The sequence below is a fragment of the Eurosta solidaginis genome, chromosome 3, assembly GCF_040869045.1.
Source record: "Eurosta solidaginis isolate ZX-2024a chromosome 3, ASM4086904v1, whole genome shotgun sequence".
Classification (NCBI taxonomy): Eukaryota; Metazoa; Arthropoda; class Insecta; order Diptera; family Tephritidae; genus Eurosta; species Eurosta solidaginis.
In genome coordinates this window covers 206464125-206485616 of record NC_090321.1, presented here as the reverse complement: position 1 = coordinate 206485616, position 21492 = coordinate 206464125, and the positions used below count along the sequence as shown (strand labels likewise).

The 21492-nt window shown below is 37.7% G+C and overlaps 1 protein-coding gene across 1 annotated transcript in view; it reads left to right on the top strand.

The window, feature by feature from the left end:
* The window catches only part of vg (vestigial), a 140495-nt gene that overhangs the window by 97879 nt on the left and 21124 nt on the right, over window positions 1-21492 (top strand). The window contains 4 exon segments of the mRNA XM_067774823.1: window positions 20625-20663; window positions 20666-20715; window positions 21008-21021; window positions 21023-21199. Coding sequence (XP_067630924.1) covers window positions 20625-20663; window positions 20666-20715; window positions 21008-21021; window positions 21023-21199 — 280 coding nt within the window.

Sequence of the window (21492 nt, the reverse complement as noted above, 5' to 3'; positions counted from 1 at the left end):
ATAAACCACGCCTCCTCACTAAATATGTAGACGATCTGTTTGCCATTGCAAGAACGGACCATATTGAGAAAATGCTGGCTAACTTAAATGAATACAACAGATCTATAAAATTTACGTTAGAAGTTGAGAAAGATGGAGAATTGCCATTTCTGGACACTCTGGTAATAAAAAACAACAACCACCTCACGTTCGATTGGTATAGAAAGCCTACTGCAATTGTAAATACGGCCAAAAATTTCGTAAGACGTGTTCTCACAATTAGTGACGCGATGTACCATAAGAAAAATATTGAAATAATTCAAAAAGTTCTTGAAAATAATGAATTTCCTGCTCAACTTATAAAACAATTCATACATAGCCATTTCAAGACGACTAGAGACAAGAAAGCCAAACCAGATAAAATATATAAATCCACCACTTTTGTACCAGGTTTGTCGAATAGGATAAAGCATTCGAATTTGTACGACAGGGAAAAATTTCAAATTGCCTTCACATATAACAACACTTTACAAAAAATATTTACAAATACAAAAAGTAAAATCGGAAAATATGAGAAATCTGACGTTATATATAAAAATAAATGCAACGGCGACGGGTCCCACGTATGCAATAAGGTATATGTGGGGACAACTAAATCCAAACTAAAGACAAGGATTTCCGCTCACAAATCAAACATAAAAAATAGGGACCACACTAATGATAACAAAACGGCCCTCACTCAGCATTGCAAAACAACTGGACACTCTCCGGATTTCGATGAGGTAGAAATTCTACAACAAGAAAAACATTATACGAAACGCTATATTTTGGAGATGCTTCACATCATCGGCACACCCAACGATAAAAGAATGAATTTTAAGTCAGACACAGACCAATGCGCTCACGCATACCGACAATTGGTAAAGCAAAATTGCAAAAATTAATGCTGAGAGTGTTATACAACAACATTTACCTGGTGGGAATTTAATACATACTTATGCTATGGGTGTCGCTCACAGTTTAACTTTTTATGCTATATTGTTGTTAGTTAAGAATTTTGTTTATAATTACGGTTCTTTATTTGTTTACTTTTTATGTTTATTTTCGTTTTTGTCATATCAAATTTTAAATTAGTCGATCTGGTACATCCAACGATGTAAGTCAAACGTATACATGTACTTTTATGTTTTTTATTATAATACTTGTATTTTTGTATTTCTAGTCCTGAAGATGACTTCTAATTGAAGTCGAAATATCGATAAATAAAAAACGACAATATATAACATATACAAATAAACAGTTTTATTTGTTTGTTATTTAATATTGTATGGCCTCGAGCTCGACAATTTACAAACATTTTTATAAAAACGTTAGTACACACGTACATGTCAAATAATCACCATACAAGTCTTTTTTCTAAACATTATCGTGGTTTTACATACAGTTACATGCTTGCTACAAATGTAGACTTCCGACCGTGTACGTAAGTTTTATATCCGGGCACATGAAGGTTAAAGCTAGAGATGGAGGTAGAGGTGTAGATAGAGGTAGAGATGGAGGTAGATTACAACGCTATGGAATGCGATGTATGATATATGTGCTACAAATCGACCTTCCCGGAGGCATGCGAATTGCGGGTTATGCAGATGATACTAACGTCGTAGCAGTGGCCAAGAAAATGAATCTACTCCAGGCATTATGCAATGACGCCTCAGGAAGAATAAAGGAATGACTGGCAAATATTGGTATGTAGATGTCTTGTTATAAGACAGAAATAGTTTAATGAGCTGCTACCTGACATTCAGCTTTAGCATAATGATCAGAGATATAAACAGAGTGGTAACTATAGTTATGACATTAACTTTAAAGCTATTGAGTGAGGAATGCCAACAACCAATCCGAGGGGAAGGCGAGTACTGGGCATGACGGCTATGCTGACACTAACAGTCATAAACTTTGGCTCTTTGACCACCTTCAGTAAACCGGGCTACCAAGAAACCATGCCAGATAACATGATGGCATCGGAGAGAATCTTTGCAGCTACAGAAGAGTGGAAAGTGCCTAGAGCGTACACAATTAGAAGCACTGCGAAGCTAAACACTGAAGCCCCAACTGCTGCAATCGGCACATACCCGCTAAACAATATCGAATCATGAAGTGCTGAAGAGCGTGTTAAAGCGACCATTGAGCGTCAAAGTGGCATGCAACAAATTGATGCCAATGCCACCATAAAACAACTTAAGGCGAGTTTAAACAAGGGTCATAAGTTTGGTACAAGCTATTGTCAAATCATACAAGAAAGGGGGAAAACACGCTAGGGCCGCTACTACCAACAGCAAGAAGTGGAAATAGGAGAAGCTTCGAGAACATGTCAAACGGGCCCTTGGTGTCTGGGTTGCAAAATAGTACTGAAAAATAATTTCACCAGTATGCCTACACCGACTTGTTTGAAAAAGTTTAAATTCTCTAGATCTCTGGAAATATTAATGCCAGCTATAACTGAGGGACTGAGAGTGAGAAAGCGGCTGGTGGTGCGTGGGGTTGGGTGTGGGCGTTGCTAGTAAGAGAGGACAGTGAGATAGAGGAAATGGGTAGGTAGGACCGCAATAGGAAGGAATATATGAATACAGAGAAGAAAAGGAATGGAAAAAGAATGATAAAGAGAGGAGGAAGAATCATTTTTCAAATGTAGACAAACCAAGTTTCAGGGAGGACATGCTAGTTAAAAATTAGTTCGAGTTTTGTTTTAACATATTTTATTTGTAATTCCGTTTTGTAAGAACTTGTATGACTACACTTCGCCCACTACATCCACCACATTTTATATTCCTTCTTATTCACCCTCTTGCTTTACCAACAACAGCTGCGGTTGCCTGCCTCCTTTGATTACTAAAGGCAATTGTAAATATTTTGCGGCTTTCAATAGTTTCAATTGGTTGGCATTGAGGAATTGAAAGCGAATTTAAATGATGCCTACTTTAGCCTAAGACTCAGTAACGATGGTGTAAATTGTACAACTCCATGTTCCGACAATCTCCAGCTACTGCAGCCAAACACGGTATGATGGAGACATCTTGGGCACGTATGCGGTTGTTGTTTGCCATTATGGATTTGTTGTTGATTTGTCTTGTTAATCTTTATTTTGCTTATTTTTATTTATTTTTCGCGTTGTTTTGATGGTTTCGTAGTTTACATATAAATTCGTATAGGTACGTGAGTGGATGTTGTTAACGTGCCTCGATTGTGTTTGTATTAATGGGAATTCCTTAGCGTCATTTTGTATGCACATCGACACGGCCTGACGACAGTCTGCTCATACAGCTGACTGCGAGAAGTGCTTGTTTGCCTCTTTGAATAACTGGAGCAGACTGGAACAGTAAAGTTGGCAAACAAGGCAATGGGTGTGTGGCGAGGTGTGTCTATATATGTAATTGTGCTTTTGTGGTGCTAGGCGAACGCTGTGGTAGTGTGCTTAGCTATCATACCGCAGTTTCGAGGTTCAAGCTTGCGACAAATAATAACAAGAAGTAACTTAAAATACATACATTCAGAGAAAAATCATTCTAAAACGAACGAAACAAGTTCAAAACTAAGAACATTCGTTGACAAAAGTCTGTTAAGTACGTTTTTAAACGATTTTATATAGCTTGAGTTGACAGGCAGGCTGCATGCATGGCCGTTATGAGCGAATTTTGTAATTGAAATTTAAGTAACTTCCCGATAAGCTACAAGCTTGAAATTTGGAACATAGTTCAGAACCCGATGACAATGCAATAATAAGAAAAAAATCGCCGCTAGGTGGCGCAAGGATCGAGATATTCGCAAAATTCGCATTTGTGGTCCGATTTGGCTCATATTTGGAACACATAATATATGCAAGAATAGAAATCGACCTGTTAAAAAAAAATCGCCGCTGGGTGGCGCATGGATCGAGATATTCACAAAAATCACATTTGTAGTCCGATTTGGCTCATATTTGGAACACATAATACATGCAAGAATAGAAATCGACCTGTGAAAAAAATCGCCGCTAGGTGGCGCATGGATCGAGATATTCACAAAAATCGTATTTGTAGTCCGATTTGGCTCATATTTGGAACACATAATACATGCGAGAATAAAAAGCGACTTATGAAAAAAATCGCCGCTAGGTGCCGCATTGATCGAGATATTCACAAAAATCGTATTTGTAGTCCGATTTGGCTCATATTTGGAACGCATAATACATGCGAGAATAAAAAGCGACTTATGAAAAAAAATCGCCGCTAGGTGGAGCAAGGATCGAGATATTCACAAAAATCGTATTTGTAGTCCGATTTGGCTCATATTTGGAACACATAATACATGCAAGAATAGAAATCGACCTGTGAAAAAAATCGCCGCTAGGTGGCGCATGGGTCGAGATATTCACAAAAATCGTATTTGTGGTCCGATTTGGCTCATATTTGGAACGCATAACACATGCGAGAATAAAAAGCGACTTATGAAAAAAAATCGCCGCTAGGTGGAGCAAGGATCGAGGTATTCACAAAAATCGTATTTGTGGTCCGATTTGATTTGGTCCATATTTGGAACACATAATACATACATGAATAGAAAGCGACCTATGATGCCCGATTTAGCTCATATTTGGAACAAATATTGCATACACTCCGGTAGAAGAAACATCAAAATATTTTGGAGTTGGAGGAGGGACAAGCATACGTGGCGCAGAGTCGAGTAAAGTCTTTGGAAGGATTATGTATTGAGGACTCAGATTGTAACCAATTGTCAGGAAAGAGTCCTTGTAATAATGAGTCACTAAATGAACTAAATAGAATGAGAAATAATAGACAATTAAATAAAGACTATAAACTTGAAAATAAAATAATTAAAAAAAAAATTTAAGTTAAACGGTTTTATTGAAAACAATACTTACATAAAGTTATAATAATACCAAAAGCTAGAAAATAATTAGGTAGGTCCTAGGTACTAGTCATCACACTCCTCATCAACCTAGGGCATTGATAAGACAATTAAATAAAAGCGTTGGGCGCGTGAAATTTCTAAAATTGTTAGGCGTAGCATAACCTGATTAAGGTTCAGCTGGTTTTCCTTATGACTATCAATAGAAATATGACGCGTCCAACGCTTTTATTTAACTGTCTGATCAATGCCCTAGGTTGATGAGGAGTGTGATGACTAGTACCTAGGACCTACCTAATTATTTTCTAGCTTTTGGTATTATTATAACTTCATGTAAGTATTGTTTTCAATAAAACCGTTTAACTAAAAATTTTTTTTTAATTAGTTTATTTCTTAACTCGTGGCCGATGGGCTTGTTTTAAGAACAGTTTTTCCAAGCACATCATTCGTATTTCATGACCAGTTTGGTATTGATGTGTGAACCTTCTGTGCTCATTTCAAGCACTACTTGGGCTTGATTTAAGATTTTTCGTTCTCACGCTTCGAGAACGATTTGTGATCGATTTAACATTTTTCGGTTTCAATTTAAGAACGGTTTGTGCTTTATCTTTGGGGGGAGTGGGGAGTTAATTTTTTCAATTACCCATTTATTTATTTTTATTAAAATAATATTTTTACTAATAAAAAATATTAATAACAAAAAACTATTACTAAAATCCAAACGATTAAGAAAAAAAATCATAATATGCATGTTTTCATATATTTCTCTTATTGAGAAATTATTTTTATTTAATGATGCAATCTGAATATATATTTAAAAGATTTCAAAAGTTTAAGAATTATATGTCTAAGAATTATTTGTGCAATATGTGAATGGAACTGAACGAAAAATAAGAGTTAAAAAAAAATAGAAGATAAAAAATTGTTTTAAAAAATTCCAGAGTTTGACGGTGAACGAACTCGCGCTACATGATCGCAACCATAGCATCATAGCCGCTGGGCAGCGTTGGCATATATTTTTTTTCCAAGTCGTCAAACGCCGCCCAAAAAATCGCCAAAAATCGCCATATCTATGGCAACAACCAAAGTCGATTTAGGACAAAATTGGGTTATTAACAGGTGCCGTACGATGAGATCGCCGGTTTCATTCAACAATATTCAGGCATATTCTGAAATCCGACTCGTTTTGAAAAGTAAAACGAGGCTGATTCCGAATCGATTTCTTTTTGGTGTTCTCAATTCCGATTGAAAGAAATCGATTCGAAGTCGATTTCGAATCGTTTTCATTTGGAGTCGATAATCAAGCGAAACAGCTGTTTTTATTTATTTTGGTTTTAGTTAAATTAAAATTGTGCAAAAATTTGAACAAAATGCCAGCACCAATGGTTTTCGGAATTGCAGAGGCAAGAAGACGTGCAATTGTGCATAAAAATCGCAAAAATCGATCGATCGAAATTGAGAACACGTCGGTTTCCTTGCTGGCTTTGTTTAGCTTTGAATATTTTTTATAGGAATTTTCCAATTAAGATTTTTTATACTAAATAAACAAATAGTCCAGGAAAAAATTGTTACAAATCTTCCAAATAAAATGAATAATTTAATAAAACTTATTTGTGGGAAAAATAATGTAATTATCTGTGCTTAATAGGCTAATTACCTTCGATTCCGACAGCTCAGAGGCAAAAATTTTCAAATCGACCAAGTCTGGTCATAATCGATATTCAGATAACCAATCAATCCATTTCGATTCCGAATAAATTGGTCTGAATCGAAATCCAGAACAGGCCCGATTATCTTTAAAGGCGCTTTCCTCAAAATTGTCTTTGGTTGTTATTTCTTGTTGCCACATATTTATTTCGTTTTATTTTATAAATGACAAAAACTTCTTAAAAGATAAAGATAATTTGCGGTTCAATATTATGACAGGAAAAGTTATTTAATTTTAAATAATCTTGAGCTCCAGGCCTAACAATAATTATTCTGTCTTATTATTATTATGATAAATTTTTTTGCTTTCTTCTATTATAATTTAATTTAAATAATTTTTTCATTTAAGAAAAAATTTATCATAACAATAATAAGATAAAATAATTATTGTTAGCCCTTGAGCTCGATTCGAACAAGCGATCTTACAAGTCAGTAGGCCGATATAACAACAAAAATTGTAATTTTGAGCCAGCAATATTGCTTTTAATTTATCAGTTTCCAGACGGTTTCTGATTTTTATTTTGTTTAAATTTGTTTAGAATAAAATAATTTAAAAAAATTGTTTAAGTTAAACGGTTTTATTGAAAACAATACTTACATGAAGTAATAATAACACTAAAAGCTAGAAAATAATTAGGTATGTCCTAGGTACTAGTCATCACACTCCTCATCAATCTAGTGCGTTGATCAGACCATTAAATAAAAGCGTCGGGCGCGTAAAATTTTTTTTTAAATATTTTATTTTCAAGTTTTTAGTCTTTATTTAATTGCCTATTATTTCTCATTCTATTTAGTTCATTATTGCAAGGACTCTTTCCTGACAATTTGTTATAACCTAAGTCCTCATTACATAATCCTTCCAAAGACTTTACTCTACTCTGTGCCACGTATGCTTGTCCCTCCTCCAACTCCAAAATATTTTGATGTCACTTCTACCGGACTGTATGTAATATTTGTTCCAAATATGAGCCAAATCGGGCATCATAGGTCGCTTTCTATTCATGTATGTATTATGTGTTCCAAATATGGACCCAATCGGACCACAAATATGATTTTTGTGAATATATCGATCCTTACACCACCTAGCGGCGTTTTTTTTTCATAGGTCGCTTTCTATTCTTGTATGTATTATGTGTTCCAAATATGGGCCCAATCGGGCCACAAATATGATTTTTAGGAATATATCGATCCTTGCGCCACCTAGCGGCGATTTTTTTCTTATTATTTCATTGTCATCGGGTTCTGAACTATATTCCAAGTTTCAAGCTTGTAGCTTATCGGGAAGTTACTTAAATTTCAATTACAAAATTCGTTCACAACGGCCTGCCTGTCAAGTCAAGCTATATAAAACCGTTTAAAAATACGTTCTACATTCGCTGATGAGTATGACAGGCACATTACATCTGCAACGAATGCAACGCATGTAGAGTCAGCTCTTTTGGTAATAGAAATAGTTTTCCAAAAAACTTCTGGAGAACCTTAGAATGTTTATGTTATATGTCTTAAATTCTAAAAAACTTCAATTCCCTATACTCGCTATCAATATCCTGAACAATTTTCTGATCTATTGTGTGTGAAGAATGTTGCAAGACCAGATGCAAAGAACAACTTCTTTGAGATCCATGAAGCTTAAGTTTTGTAGTACAACATTGTTAAAATCAAAACGCTTTTTAATTTAATCATACAGTTCACAATAAAAATAACACAATCTTGTTTAAGTTTGACTTTTTCTTACTCGGAAATGTTAGAGGCAGTCTCAATTCGTCATTTTTCATTACAAAATCGACCAAACATCATTCTAGTTGAAAATCGTCAAAATGGCGACGCTGCCGCTGGGCCACTACAACTGCTTAATGGCGTGTGCCAAATGTTGTATTTACTTAATTTAAGAACATCGTTCTCATTAATAGAACATTTGTTCCTATTTTAAAACTAGCTGTTCTCTTTTCAAGAATATGGTTGCCAGTTCAAGAACAATGTTGTTGTTTCAAGAACAGGTCGTTCGTTTTTCAAGAACAAACAAATAAAGAAGGTTAAGTTCGAGTGTAACCGAACATTACATACTCAGCTGAGAGCTTTGCAGACAAAATAAGAGAAAATCACCATTTAGAAAAATGAACCTAGGGTAACCCTGGAATGTATTTGTATAACATGGGTTTCAAATGGAAGGTATTAAAGAGTATTTTAAAAGGGAGTGCGCCATAGTTCTATAGGTGGACGCCTTTTCGAGATATCGCCATAAAGGTGGACCAGGGGTGACTCTAAAATGTTTTTGTACGTTATGGATATCAAATTAAAGGTATTAATGAGGGTTTTAAAAGTGAGTGGTGGTAGTTGTATATGTGATGGTGTTTTCGAGATATCGACCAAAATGTGGACCAGGGTGACCCAGCACATCATCTGTCGGGTACCGCTAATTTATTTATATATGTAATACCACGAACAGTATTCCTGCCAAGATTTCAAGGGCTCTTGATTTCGCCCTGCAGAATTTTTTCATTTTCTTCTACTTAATATGGTAAGTGTCACACCCATTTTACAAAGTTTTTTCTAAAGTTATATTTTGCGTCAATAAACCAATCCAATTACCATGTTTCATCTTTTTTCTCATATTTGGTACAGAATTTCGGTATTTTTCTTTTTTTTAGGTAATTTTCGATATCGAAAAAGTGGGCGTGGTCATAGTCGCATTTCGGCCATTTTTTATACCAAGATTAACTGACTTCAGATAAGTACGTGAACTAAGTTTTGGAAAGATAAATCGATTTTTGCTCAAGTTATCGTGTTAACGTCCGAGCGGAAGGACAGACGGTCGACTGTGTATAAAAACTGGGCGTGACTTCAACTGATTTCGCTCATTTTCACAGAAAACAGTTATCGTCATAAAATCTATGCCCCTACCAAATTTCACAAGGATTGGTAAATTTTTGTTCGACTTATGGCCTTAAAGGTATTCTAGACGATATAAATCGAAAAGGGCGGAGCCACGCTCATTTTAAAATTTTCTTTTGTTTGTATTTTGGTGCACCATATCATTACTGGAGTTGAATGTTGACTTAATTTACTTAAAAACTGTAAAGATATTAAATTTTTGTTTAAAATTTGACTTAAAAAAATTTTTTTTTAAAGTGGGGGTGTTCGTCATCCGATTTTGCTAATTTTTATTAAACGCGCATATAGTAATAGGAAGAACGTGCCTGCCAAATTTCATCATAATATCTTCAACGACTGCGAAATTACAGCTTGCAAAACTTTTAAATTACCTTCTTTTAAAAGTGGGCGGTGCCACGCCCATTGTCCCAAATTTTTCTAATTTTCTATTTTGCGTCATAAGGTTAACGCACCTACCAAGTTTCATCGCTTTATCTGTTTTTGGTAATGAATTATCGCACTTTTTCGGTTTTTCGAAATTTTCGATATCGAAAAAGTGGGCGTGGTTGTAGTCCGATTTCGTTCATTTTAAATAGCGATCTCAGATGAGTGCCTAGGAACCTACATACCCAATTTCATCAAGATACCTCGAAATTTACTCAAGTTATCGTGTTTACAGACGGACGGACGGACGGACATGGCTAAATGAATTTCTTTTTTCGCCCAGATCATTTTGATATATAGAAGTCTACATCTATCTCGATTAGTTTATGCCGTTACGGATTACCGTTATGCGAACAAAGTTAATATACTCTGTGAGCTCTGCTCAGCTGAGTATAAAAAGTAAGAACATGGAAAGCTTGAATTGAGTCCGGTGGTGCTCGATTTCAAAACCGCGTTTCTCTTTGAATGTATCAAAAGTTCGAAAAGAAGTTCGGCCTTAAACTCTGCATTTGTGACTGATTTTGGTAATGCTGCTGGAGCGACTGTGGCACGCGGCATTTGAGCGTAAACAGGCGAAACGCTGTCAGTGTGGCACCAAGTGTTTTGTCGCATTTTGTAACATTTATGCCGTATCAAAGCATATATATGTGCGTACAAGCATACATAGGTTAGGTTAAATACATAAAAAGGCATACAAAGGTATAAAAAATATCAAACAAATATAATTCCTGCTCTAAATTGAGTTGGGTTTGTTTGTCAATTGTGATTGCTGTCTCAGACTCATCCGCGTCGCCAATAGTAAGCGCATATAGACAACATAGCCAAAGGAAACTAGAAAACGATCTACTTATAGACTTGCTTAAGCGTCTCACACCTTGTTCAACAAATGTACTTATGTAGGTACTTGCATATATTGTCGTCGCTTATAAATCTAACTGCATTAATATTCATTCATACGATGTAAAGTTTGTTAGCAGTAAATTGACTCGACTAGCGTGTTGATAGCAAAAAATAAAAATAAAGAAAGAAATTCCATCGGAGGCATTCCATGGTAGCACACCTTAAGTGTTGAATAGAGTGTTTTGTTATTTTTCGCTCTCTATTTTTGGTAGTTAAACTTTAAGAGGCTTAATAGCATGAACGTTTATTGTACTTATTATTCAATTGAGCTAGTTGATTGAACATTCTTCTAGTTACACTTTCAGACAATTTTTATACTCAGCTGCGCATCCGCGCGTTGAACTGGCCGGTCAATAAGGACCTTACATAGACTAAATGTGTCTATAGTGTTACCAGAATTTGTTTGGCGACCAAACGGAAGAACCGCAATCAGGTGCCAGTACTTATTATATAGGATAACACCGTCCTCTTAACAAAAGTTAGAAGTTTTCTAGGACCTAGCTTAATTGATGCCTAGAGATCTGGCAACTCTAACGCCTATAATAGCATGAGCCTAGCAAACGCAGGACATGAACACAAAACGTGCTCAACCATTTTCTCCTGCAACTCACACTTCCTACATATTATGTTACTCTCGAGGCCTAACTCATAAACATTTGATGCCTGAAGGCAGTGTCCAGTTTGTAGCCCTTCATGAGCCTTAAGTATTCTCTCTTCCGAGATATGAGCGACTTTGTGAGTCTAATATATTAGGGCTTGCACATGATCTTAGAAATTTTCCAAATCCGCGCTTCTGCAACTCCTGCTATCCTGATGGCGCCAAACTGCTATGACCATACGGCCTGCTCTCAAGCTGCCCCGAGGCTGTAAGCCTTTTTGTAGTGGCTAAGGCGATATTTTCGGTCATTTGATCTGCAGGCGGGATGTGAAAAATTGCATGCAATGCTGCTGTTATGCCGTTATGCCAATCATTGATAATCTGCATACCCTTTCTAGTTTTTTTGGTATGCGTTCTTTTTTGTGTGGCTGTCCACAAATATATAATAATGTAAATACCCAGTGAGTGAGTTTGGGTGATAGGCCTCACGTGAATCCTAGCATCCTCTGGCAAGCATACAGTGCCGCCGAGGCTTTCTTCGCTCTCTCTTCCACATGGAGTGGACTCCTAGATATATTGTGCTACATTTTCTTATAGGGTTACCCCTCAAAGCTTGGGCTTTTTCCATATAGGGACTTTATATTTCTTAATAAATAGTACTAGATCGGTTTTTCCGCGTTGGCGATAATACCCAACTCCAGATGCCCAGGCATGTACATCCCGAAGTGCCTCATCCATCAGAGCGCTGATTGTTGTTAGGCATCTCCCGCCTCTGATGACTGAAACATCATCTGCATAGGCCATAAGTTTGACTGGTCCTTCGACGAACCGCCGCAGCAATTGGTTGATAACCAGCGCCCAGGGTAATGGTGCTAAAACTCCACCCTGCGATGTTCCTCTGTTTACAGATTTTGTTGCTTCGCATAAACCCCTTTGCGACGTTATCATCCTGCAGCTTAACATGGACTGATCCAATTTGTTACGGACGGATGAACTTCAGTCGAGTTGATATTGCCAATGATTGCTCGTTTCGAGACATTGTTGAAAGCTCCGGTAATGTTCAGAAAAACACCTAGCGTTTCGCCATGTTCACGACCACCCTGTGCAATGCAGTACCGACTGACTTGCCTTTGGTGTAAGCATTCGATTTTATATACGCATTTATTAATATCTTTAGGGTTTTGAGCAGAAAACATGTCAAACCAATAGGCGTGTAGTCTTTCGGATGCAGATGCAGACTGGGCTTTCCCGCTTCCGGTATGAAGACTGCTCGCACCGTCGTCCACGATTGCGGGACGTAGTTTAGTTTTATGCATCTCTCTATTCTAAAATCGTTCGGCCTGCCATTTGCAGCATAGCAGGGAAAATTCTATCTGAACCCGGCGATTTGAACTTGGCAAACGTTTTTATTTCCTATTCAATTTTGGTATTTGTCACCAATCCTGGTACCTCTCGCTCCGTATAAAAAGTGTTGACGTTGTTACATAACTCTTCCGCATCATCTCCTGATGGGAAGCGTGTACTAAGTAGTGCCTCGAGGAACTCTTCACTACTTTGTGACCATTCGCCGTCGTAGATTTTATATATTCCCTGGTCCGCATCTCCCTTGGATAGGACTTTCCTCGGTAGAGAAAAGGCCCATTTACAACATGTGGAATCTTGCGACCGCTATTTGAGTAACTTTCTGTAGAGTTACATTCTTGAAACTAAAAATATCTTCAGAACTTGATGACAATGCAACATGCGGGAAACAATTTTTTGAAATGTGTTGCAGGGATCGTGAAATTTCAAAATAAACTCGCGAGCTTGGAAATTTTACTGTCGAGAACTTCCCTTAAGGAATTTACTATAAGGAACTTCCCGATAACTCAGTGACCTGAAACTTCGAACATATCTTCGGTCTTTACTACGTTGTAATATTAAGGATAAAAAGTTTTCTCGATGGGACAGCAATCGAGATATTAAAATTTACAGCATATGAAATCTTGCCACCGTCATTTGTGTAACTTCCCGTAGAGCTAGATTTTTGAAACTAAGAACATATTTCAGAATCCCATGACAATGCAACATGAGGGAACAATTTTCGCTAAGTGGTCCAGGGATCGTGAAAATTGAAAAAATCGTTCGAGCTTGGAAAATGTGTTTTCGAGTTTCAAGGAGCTTCCCGATAACCAAGAAACCTGCGACTTTGAAAAAAACGTTGGGCTCTATTAGGTTAAAACAAAAGAGTTTTCTATATTGGACAGAGGTCGATATAACTAGAGATATTTAGAAAGTCCATTTACAACAAATGAAAACTTGCCACCACTAATGAGTAACTTCCCGTAGAGCTAGATTTTCGATACTGAGAACTTACTTCAGAACGCCATGATAATGCAACATGAGGTTAAATATTTGCGCAAGGGGGTCCAGGGATCAAAAAATCGTTCAAAACTGGAAATTTCTCATTCGAATTTTAAAGAACTTCCCAATAGCCCAGAGACCTGAAATTTCGAAAAAATTTTGGGCTCTATTAAGCTAAAATATTCAGTAAGAAAGAGTTTTTTTTTTTTTATATTGGACAGGGATTGAGGTATTTAGAAATTCAATTTACAGCATGTGGAATTGGACACCGCAATTTCAGTAACTTCCGATAGAGCTAGATTTTCGAAACTATGAACTTACTTCTGAACCTCATGACAATGCAACATAAAAGAAAATAAAAAGAAGAAAAATAATGTTTAATTACTTCCTTTATATAAATGGACCAAAAGAAAAGAAAACTGTCTTTTTAAAAAAAACATAATCTTGTTGAACTTTGCTATTCACATTTTAACATAACCACTTTAAAAATGTTTACGAGAAACAAAAATATAAAGGTGAAGCCCACATTGCCGGACTCGGTTAAAGATTATATCGAAAGCCATTTATTGCACTCCACCTTTATATTTTTATTCCTCATAAAACTTTTTACAGTGGTTATATTAAAATTTGAATATCAAAGTCCAACAAGATTACGTCTTTTTTAAAAAGACATTTTCTTTTCTTTTGGTCCATTTATATAAAGGAAGTAATTAAACATTTTTTATCTTGCATTTATTATCGCCTTTATCTACAAATATCTCGAAAACCAGAACCAGTTTCAAAACTTTAACACCGCGTTCAGATTCAAAGCAAAATCTGACATTACCGCCACCCAAGAAATGCGTTGGACGAAGCAATGAAGAAAGAAGATCAAAAATTGTGACATCTATTGGAGTGGTCATACGAATAAGTGCAGTCGGATTCGTGGTGGGAGAGAGACTTTGTCGCCAAGTTCTGGCGTTCACGCCTGTGGACGAGCGTCTCGCCGCTATCCGAATAAAAGCAAAATTGTTTAATATATCATTCATCTGCGCCCATGCGCCCACAGAGGAGAAAGACGATGAGCTGAAAGACACTTTTTATGAACAATTAGAACTCACATACGAGCGCTGCCCCCGTCATGATATGAACGTCGTGCTTGGCGACTTTAACACCAGGGTGGACAAAGAAGGTGTTTTGGGCCCTGCAGTCTGAAAGTTCAGCCTACACAATGAAACTTCTCCTAACGGACTGAGGCTGATTGACTTTGCCGGGGCAATGAAACATGGTCATATCCAGCACGAGGTTCATGCATAAAAAGATACATCAAGCTCTCCTGATCGAAATACTCGCAATCAGATCGATCACTTTGTGATAGACGGTCGGCATGCCTCTAGTGTTTTAGATGTGCGCACGATCCGAGGACCTAACATCGACTTGGATCATTATCTCGTTGCAGCCAAAATACGCACCCGCCTCAGCGCGGCTAAAACCAAGAAACAAAAAACAAAGGGATGGTAGACGTCGAAAGGCTGCAATCGCAACAGACTGCCAATGATTTCGCAACTCGACTCTCACACCTCCTCTCTGGGAGCTACAGGGCTACGTTAAAAGCGAGCGGAACAAAAGGAGTGTGTGAACGCTATTGTGAGTTGAAAAGGGAAGCGAAACGCCTTTTCAGGAAGAAAAAAGCAGAAGCTCAAAGGCGTGAGTGCGAGGAGCTTGAGCTGCTAGCCACCAGGAATAACGCCCGAAAATTTTCCCAAAAAATACGGCGACAGACGGAAGGTTTTAAGACCGGGGCAAACTCCTTAGGAATTAAAACGGCGACCTTGTAACTGATATACAGAGAGTGCTTAGATTATGGAGGGAACTCTTCTCTGCTCTCCTAAATGGAGGCAGCAATTCACCGCGCAGAGATGACGAACCCGATCCCGCAATCGGTGATGATGGAATATATGTCCCCCGCCCGATTATGACGAAGTCAGAAAGCAGCACCCAGATTGAAAAACAACAAGGCCGTGGCCGCTGATGGATTGCCTGCGGAGCTTTTCAAGTACGGCGGCGAGGAGTTTGCAAGGCGCATGCGCCAGCTTCCTAGCAAAATAAGGGCGGACGAGTGCATGCCCGACGATTGGAATCTAAGTATTTTTTTCCCAGTTCACAAGAAGTGGGATACTGCAAAATGCACCAACTATCGTGGAATCAGCCTTTTTAATATCGCATATAAGGTCCTTTCAAGTGTATTGTGCGAAAGATTGAAGCCCACTGTGAACCGGCCCACCGTGAACCTGGTAAATCTACCATCGACCAGATTTTCACAATGCGCCAAATCTTGGAAAGAAACCATGAAAAGAGAATCGACACACATCACCTCTTTGTCGAATTTAAAACGGCCTTCGACAGCACGAAAAGGAGCTGTCTATATACGGCTGTGCAAAATGACGTTGGGCAACACCATCAGCTCAGTCAGAATTGGGAAGGACCTCTCCGAGCCGTTCGAAACTAAACGAGGTTTCAGACAGGGTGACCCCCTATCGTGCGATTTCTTTAATTTGATGCTGGAGAAAATTATACTAGCTGCAGAATTTAACTGCTCTGGAACAATATTCTATAAAAGCGGCAATTACTGGCGTATGCTGATGACATTGATATCATCGGCCTAAACACCCGCGCCGTTAGTTCTGCTTACTCCAAACAGGCAAAAGAAGCGGTAAATCTGGGTTTGATGGTGAACGAGGACAAAACGAAGTACCTGCTGTCATCGAGCAAAGAGTCATCGCATATGCGTCTTGGCAACCACGCTACTGTTGGCAGCCATTATTTCGAAATAGTAAAAGTAAAAGACTTCGTTTATTTGGGAACCAGCATCAACACTAGCAACAACATCAGCTCTGAAATCCAGCGAAGAATCAATCTTGCCAATAAATGCTACTTTGGACTAGGTAGGCAATTGAAAAGTAAAGTCCTCTCTCGGCAAACGAAAATCACACTCTACAAATCATTTATCGTACCCGCCCTGCTATATGGGACAGAAGCATGGACCATGACAACATCAGATGAAACGGCTCTGGGAGTGTTCGAGAGAAAAGTTCTTCGAAAGATTTATGGACCTCTACGCATTGGCGATGGCGAGTACCGAAGAAGATTTAACGATGAGCTGTACGAGCTATATGCAGACCCCAATATAGTCTAGCGAATTAAAATACAGCGGCTGCGCTGGCTAGGCCATATTAGGCGAATGGAAGATGACCATTCGGACCAAGAAAGTATTTCCATCGGAACCTGCCTATGGAAGCAGAGGTACAGGGCGGCCTCCACTCCGTTGGAAGGACCAGATGGAAAACGATTTAAACTCCCTCGGTGTGACCAATTGGCGCCGGTTGGCAAGGAAAAGGAGCGACTGGCGCGCCTTGTTGGACGGCCATAACCGTTTAGACGGTTAAGCGCCAATTAAGTAAGTAATACAGATTCAACGTACCAAAATCCTTCGAAAAAGGTATTGGCTCATTTCTCACTTTTAAAATTGTCGGCGTTTTGTTTTTATAGGAAAAATTAAATAAATAATCATTCGAAAAAAAAATGTACAAATTTCATTCAATAGTTAATATGAAGCACAGTTTATGCGATAAAACATATGGGGTATTCCATCCCATTTCGACCAATTTTGAACCCGACCCCTTTAGAATTGGCTGAAAGTTTTTCTTCTTTTTTAGCTTACGAAAGACGTTTTTCAGAATTTTTTCATCCAACTCAAAAAAAGTTATGAATTTTTAAAAAAAACACCGTTTTTGTTTTCAAAATGCTATAACTTTTTCAAACATTGACCGTTTGGGATATTTTTTTTTTTTTAAATTTGTTTTTAAATGTACTTTTCGGAAAAAATACAAAAACAATTTTTAAAGTTTTTTTTTTAATTTTTCAGTTTTTCGAGATTTTTCGAATTTCGCCATTTTTTTTTTTTTCATAAAAAACTTCAATCAATTCTGCAATCATCCCCACTAATCCCGGAATGGGCCGATTTTTTTTTTTATTTAATTGAAAAAAAAAACTTTAAAAATTTGTTTGTAGTTTTTCCGAAAAGTACATTTAAAAACAAATTTAAAAAAAAAAATATCCCAAACGGTCAATTTTTGAAAAAGTTATAGCATTTTGAAAACAAAAACGGTGTTTTTTTAAAAAAATCATAACTTTTTTTGAGTTAGGTGAAAAAGTTTAAAAAAAATTCGAAAAAATTCTGAAAAACGTCTTTCGTAAGCTAGAAAAAGAAGAAAAACTTTCAGCCAATTCTAAAGGGGTCGGGTTCAAAATTGGTCGAAATGGGATGGAATACCCCATATGTATCTATTGCGTGCCTGCTATAAGATATTTTCCGCGCAAATCTGCTATATTCTGGACTAGTCCAATTTTATTCATAAATTACTAGTGTAACCTAGTTTTAAAGTTTAACTGCAGGTTACCTTAATGCGTAAATATGTACGCATTTTTGCATATACATACATACATATGTGCGCAAATACAAAAATAGGTTTCTTAATGAACATGTTGATCACTAACAACTCCTTTCGAATTCCTCTGGACCAAAAAGCGTACAAAGGCCTGATGTGCAACAAGCCATAGCAACATTTTCTGAAGTGACACATTTCATTTCAAATCGGGCAATGCTTAATAGGTATTAAATACTTAAATGTAATATATGCAACTAGGTCTGAGCATATGTAATTAAAAGAATTCTAAAATTGGGCATACATTTCAGCGGAAATTATTTCTTCGAAAAAATGACGGAACTCGAAAACTTTTGCTGTGGCAGCAATGGATTCTAGTTTACTTAAGCTCGCGTTTTTTGCTCCTGCTTGGCATCATCATCATCATTGTTAATTGACGCTTAACTACCAAGGCGATATTCAGGGCCGCCGAGAGAAAATCCGGGACCGGGGCAAACAAAAAAAATACGGGCCCCCATACTAAAATGAACGAATTCTCAAAATCAAAATTACCATCTTTTACAAATTTATATGCATTTGTATATACATGTATATTTAAGCGTTATACATGCATACGTGTTAGGCTGGGTCGATTTATTAAACGATATCGCGCTATCAATTTTTCGATAGGATTTGGGCTCAGGAAGAAAAAGTTCCACTACGCATACCTAAAAAAATAATATTCGAGCCTGCGGAAAAAAATAGCGAAAGGGTCATTTTCGACCAAAACACTCCCCAAACCCCAAAAGATACCTGTTTTTTTTTCCAAAAACTGTTATCGGCAACGTTTTTACATACATACATACGTGTATATCGCTGTATAAGAATTTGCATCATACCGAATTTTCTGCTGCAACAGAAAACGAATTCAACTTTAATCCACAAAGCCGACGCCCAAAAACCAACAACACCTTATGCGGGGTGCAGACACGTTAAGAGATTTTTAATATTGGCTAGAAATTTAAAATGATTGCTATCTACGAAAAGTGATTAAAGGTGTGGTTTGTTTATTTTCTGTAAGCAAAAAGCTTGGATAGCATTTTGAGATTCCCGGGCCCCTCAAAGGCCGGGCCCGGGGTAAATGACCCCCTCAGTCCCCCCCCTCCCCCTCTCGACGAGCCTGGCGATATTGGCCATTGCGTAACATGTCAAACCAGCTATCACTGTTATACGATAAAATAAAAAAATATATAGCGCGTTATAGCTCAGAAGAGAATTAGGCCGAGCATCTCCTCCAATTTGCGTCGTGCTCCTTTCAATTTTGCCTGCGAATTGGCGGACGAGACCTGCAAATTTTACGCCGACTCAAACGGTATCTGCAAGGCGGATGAGTTTTCACTGAGAAGCTTTTCATGGCAAAAATACACTCGGAGTGCTTGCCAAACACTGCCGAGGGACAACTCCGCATAGTCAAATTTTCTTCTAATTGAAAAAACTTGTTTCTAAAATTTTGATGTCTATGACCGGGACGTGAACCCAGGATCGTAGGTGTGGACCGCTTTAGAAACAAGTTTTTTTTTAATTAGAAAGAGTCTTTCTTAGCGGAGTCGCCCCTCGACAGTGATATGTCAAACACACCGAGTGTATTTCTGCCATGAAAAGTTTCTCAGTGGAAACTCATCGTCCGGAGTCGAGTAAAATATGTAGGTCCCGTTCTGCCAATTTGTAGGAACAATTAAAAAGCGCACGACGCAAGTGGGAAGTGAAGTTTGGCCTAAACTCTCTGTGGGAGACTATCGCGCCTTGCGTTTATTTTTTTTTATTTATGCCAATTTGGAGCATCACCTGTCTTTCCTAACTCTGTGTTTCCTAACTCTGTGTAGGCTGCCGCTATATGAGGGCGAAATTTTCGAAGGAATTGAAGCAGCCATACCTTAAAAAGAGGAACTTACTTGGTATCAACATATATGTACATACTAGGGCGGGTCGATTTAAAAATCGCTCATTGCTCTTTGAAAATCGTATTCTAGGGATCAAAATAAGAAACTTTGCCGAAGGAACCATATCTCTAAAACGAATTCTGATGTCCCCCCTCCCTCCCCCCATCCAATTTGGGTCGAACTTTTTGGTAGGGGCAAATTTTTAAAAATCCCACTTTGACCCATTTAGAGTGCTCCAATCGAGTCCAAATGTATGACCGACCCCACTAACTTTGAGACCCGACCCACCGATGCCAGTGGCACACCCTCTGGAACCCCCCTGGGGACAAAGTTTCTTATTTTGATCCCTAGAATATGATTTTCACAGAGCAATGGGCGATTTTTTGCCTCCCCACAAATCGACCCACTCTAGTATATACATATATATGTGTTAAGAAACACCCCATATTAATTACATAGCCATCCTCCATCTATTTCTTTATGGTGAAAATATGTATTTGTGCAATTCGATTTCATTCGTTCTCTCTTTTACAGAAACGAGTAGTCCCATGTCAGCAAGAAACTTCCCACCTTCATTTGGAATAGTAATTATGTACATCCAGTTCCCGCACCTACACATCCACAGGTATATTTAAAATTCTTTTGTATATGTACCTATTTAATATGCAGAAACATGTACAAACTCTGTAGAATTAAGTTATCAGAATCGAAGTAGCACTAACTTTGCAATAAAACTGCCATCGATTACATACTGGCTTGCATGCAGTTAACTGCTTCCATTCTATTGTATTTTAGCTTGTATGGCATATCTTAGAGTAACTACTTCTTCATGTTTCTTCTTCTTCTTCAATACTTGCTTTAGTACCTTTACATTCATTACAACATTTTGTTGTTTTTTTTTTTTTGTATATTTTCAGGTTGGTGATTTGTATTGCATCCGACGGTGGGTATGCAACCGATCATTGGGTACCGCATGCAGCCGCCGCACATTATGGTTCATACGCACACGCCGCACATGCGCATGCGGCTCACGCTCATGCTTATCATCACAATATGGCGCAATACGGTAGCCTGTTACGACTGCCACAGCAATATAGTCATGGTTCCAGGTACGTGCAGCAGTACCTACTCGTACTGTATTTGTATAATTTTAAAATTTGATGCATTAGGGTGGCAATTCCTCTCATTTAGATTATGCTAATAATGACCGAGCTTAGTTCAGCGTGACTTAACTTTACCCGAGAAATACTACAGTTTTCACGATATACAATTAGGATACATCTGTAACTAAATTTTAGGTGGTAACTCTACTTAAAAATATTGGCGTTAATTCTGTGAAATAACGTTCGTTTAACATCCACATTCGCACATTTTCTTTTCTTTTGTAAACACATACATCCAA